We start from the raw sequence: 2300 nt of genomic DNA on the forward strand, positions 1-2300 counted from the left end.
ATCCAGGGGCACTTTACCACTAAGCTACACCCCCAGTCATTTACATTTTTAATTTTGAGACAGGATCTTGCTAAGCTGCTGAAACTGTCCCAGTTTGCAATCTTCCTTGCTTATCCTCTCCAGTTTTTGGGATTGCAAGTGTGTGCCACTATGACCAGTTATACTCTGAGCCCTTTGTTGGAAGCATTTTATTCATTTATATACCAGCACTTATAAGAGAGGTTAGTATAAAGTAAGTTTTCTATATTTTTATTAATGGAATGAATTGAATTGAATATATTGAATGAATGAATTTGCTTTTCCATGAATTAATTTCTGTCCATACACCTCTCTCTTAACACATATATACATACACACCAGGAAAGAGGTAGTAGGAGTGGACCTGCCCTTGATATGTGATCAATATTGCTGTCTGTCTACTTACCATTGATGTTCTCTGGCCAGTAGCTGAAGGCAGAGGTGAGGGGCTGTTTTCCCGGTGTGAAAAATCCAAGCAGGTGCTATTCAGAGAACTGGAGCTTCCTGAGTCACTGCATAGTTGTCCTTTTTCAGATAGCAATCTGGACAGAAAGCTAGTCTTGCGACTGCCTGAGCAAGATCTGTCTATCCAGACCCCACTCTCTCTCACACTGTCATCACTCTCTTTGAAGTGACTGCGCAGATCTGTGAGAGGTTCGCCTGAGGATTCCAGGTCCTGGGATTGCTCCCAGGTTCGTAATGCATAGGATGGACAGTGTCGAGAGGCCATGGTTGCACCTAGCCAGGATTGAGACACTGTATTCCTTAGGCCAAAGGAGGAATGGCATGGTTGCTGTCCCCGGTGCTGAATTTTGGCTTTGCCATCCTGAGGACATGGGCTAGGGACATGGAGCTGTCCACTGTGCTGATCTTTCTCAGTACAGTCTCTTTTGCTACAGGAAGAATCTACATCAAGTTGCTGGTGCTGTGGGATTTGCCACATGGATTTAGACTTTGGGACACTGACTCGGATGACTTGCTGTTGATTATTGGTTTGAAGTAGAGAGATTCTTTCAGGTAAGGCAGAGCAAATTGTACATGGTTGGGTTCCTGAATATTTCTTCAAATGGAATGGAGGGCCTCTCTCATTCTCAATGCTCCCACTGCTGGATTTCTCATACAGTGCCCTCATGATTTTCCTGATGCCCAGATGAAATATTTCCAGTATATTGAGTAACAAGGAGATGGCTGCAATGCTGTGCATAAAGAGCATGAAAATGGTCTTTTCTGTGGGCCTGGATACAAAGCAATCCACTGCATTGGGGCAAGGAGGTTGAGTACATTTGTATAGGGGGCGCATTTGAAACCCATAAAGAATATACTGGCCTATCATGAACCCTACTTCCAGCACAGATCTGGTCAAAATGTGTAAGACATATGTACGCAGCAGACATCCTTTCAGAGGGACTTTATAGATCCTCTTTTGCTCCTCTAACCTCTTCAGTTCTCTATCTATCCTTTGTTGTTCCTCCAAGTCAAGCTCTGGATTCTCCATCTGGACTCTAAGGTGTGACTTTCTCCTATGTCTTTCTTTCTCAAAGTCTCTGAGTCTATAAAGTGCATGGCCCATGTACACCAGGGAAGGAGAAGATACAAAGATGATCTGTAAAACCCAGAATCTGATCAAAGAGATAGGAAAAGCATCATCATAACAGATATTGTTGCAACCTGGCTGCTGGGTGTTGCAGGCAAATGCTGACTGTTCGTCATCCCAGACATCCTCAGCAGCCACACCAAGTACCAGCATTCGGAAAATGAAGAGAATGGTCAGCCAGATTTTCCCCACTATTGTTGAGTGGGAGTGAACTTCCTCTAAGATGCCACCCAATAAGTTCCAGTCCCCCATGGCTAGAGACTAATGTCTGAAATATACAGAAAACACTGAGGTTAATAGCACCCACAGAAGTAATTTAAAAAGGCATATGGTTATAAATACAGCAGCTTCCTTTTTATGTCAGCAAAACTGAGAAAATTTTCCAGGTCCATGCTTGATGAAAAAGGATGTTCCCAAGGAATATTGTTTTTATGGAAAAAAATTAAAGATCTTCCACAATCTGACCCAATTTACTTCTCATCCTCTTCTACTCTCCCACACACTGCTTGTTATTCCAATATACTCACTATTCTCCATATTTGCACAATGCATTCCCATTCCATGATTTTTTTTCATTTTTCTATTCCTCTGAGATGTTCTATTTTTATACACCTGACATAATTTTAAATAAATCTCAACTCCTCTGGAATTTTCCCAAGTCAGAGTTATTTTTCCCTTTCCTAAGTTC

General features: G+C 42.1%; 1 protein-coding gene across 1 annotated transcript; it reads right to left on the reverse strand.

Moving 5' to 3' along the window:
* Nucleotides 1-334: 334 nt before the first annotated feature.
* Gja10 (gap junction protein alpha 10) lies at nucleotides 335-1864 on the reverse strand. Its single transcript, XM_047559181.1, has one exon. The coding sequence runs from the start codon at nucleotides 1862-1864 to the stop codon at nucleotides 335-337; it is 1530 nt and encodes a 509-aa protein (XP_047415137.1).
* Between the last annotated feature and the right edge of the window lie 436 nt (nucleotides 1865-2300).

Source organism: Sciurus carolinensis, chromosome 7, assembly GCF_902686445.1.
Source record: "Sciurus carolinensis chromosome 7, mSciCar1.2, whole genome shotgun sequence".
Lineage (NCBI taxonomy): Eukaryota > Metazoa > Chordata > Mammalia > Rodentia > Sciuridae > Sciurus > Sciurus carolinensis.

Bases quoted from the DNA above. Each gene is read 5' to 3' on its own strand.
- Gja10 (XM_047559181.1), bottom strand. From the start codon at position 1,864: ATGGGGGACTGGAACTTATTGGGTGGCATCTTAGAGGAAGTTCACTCC.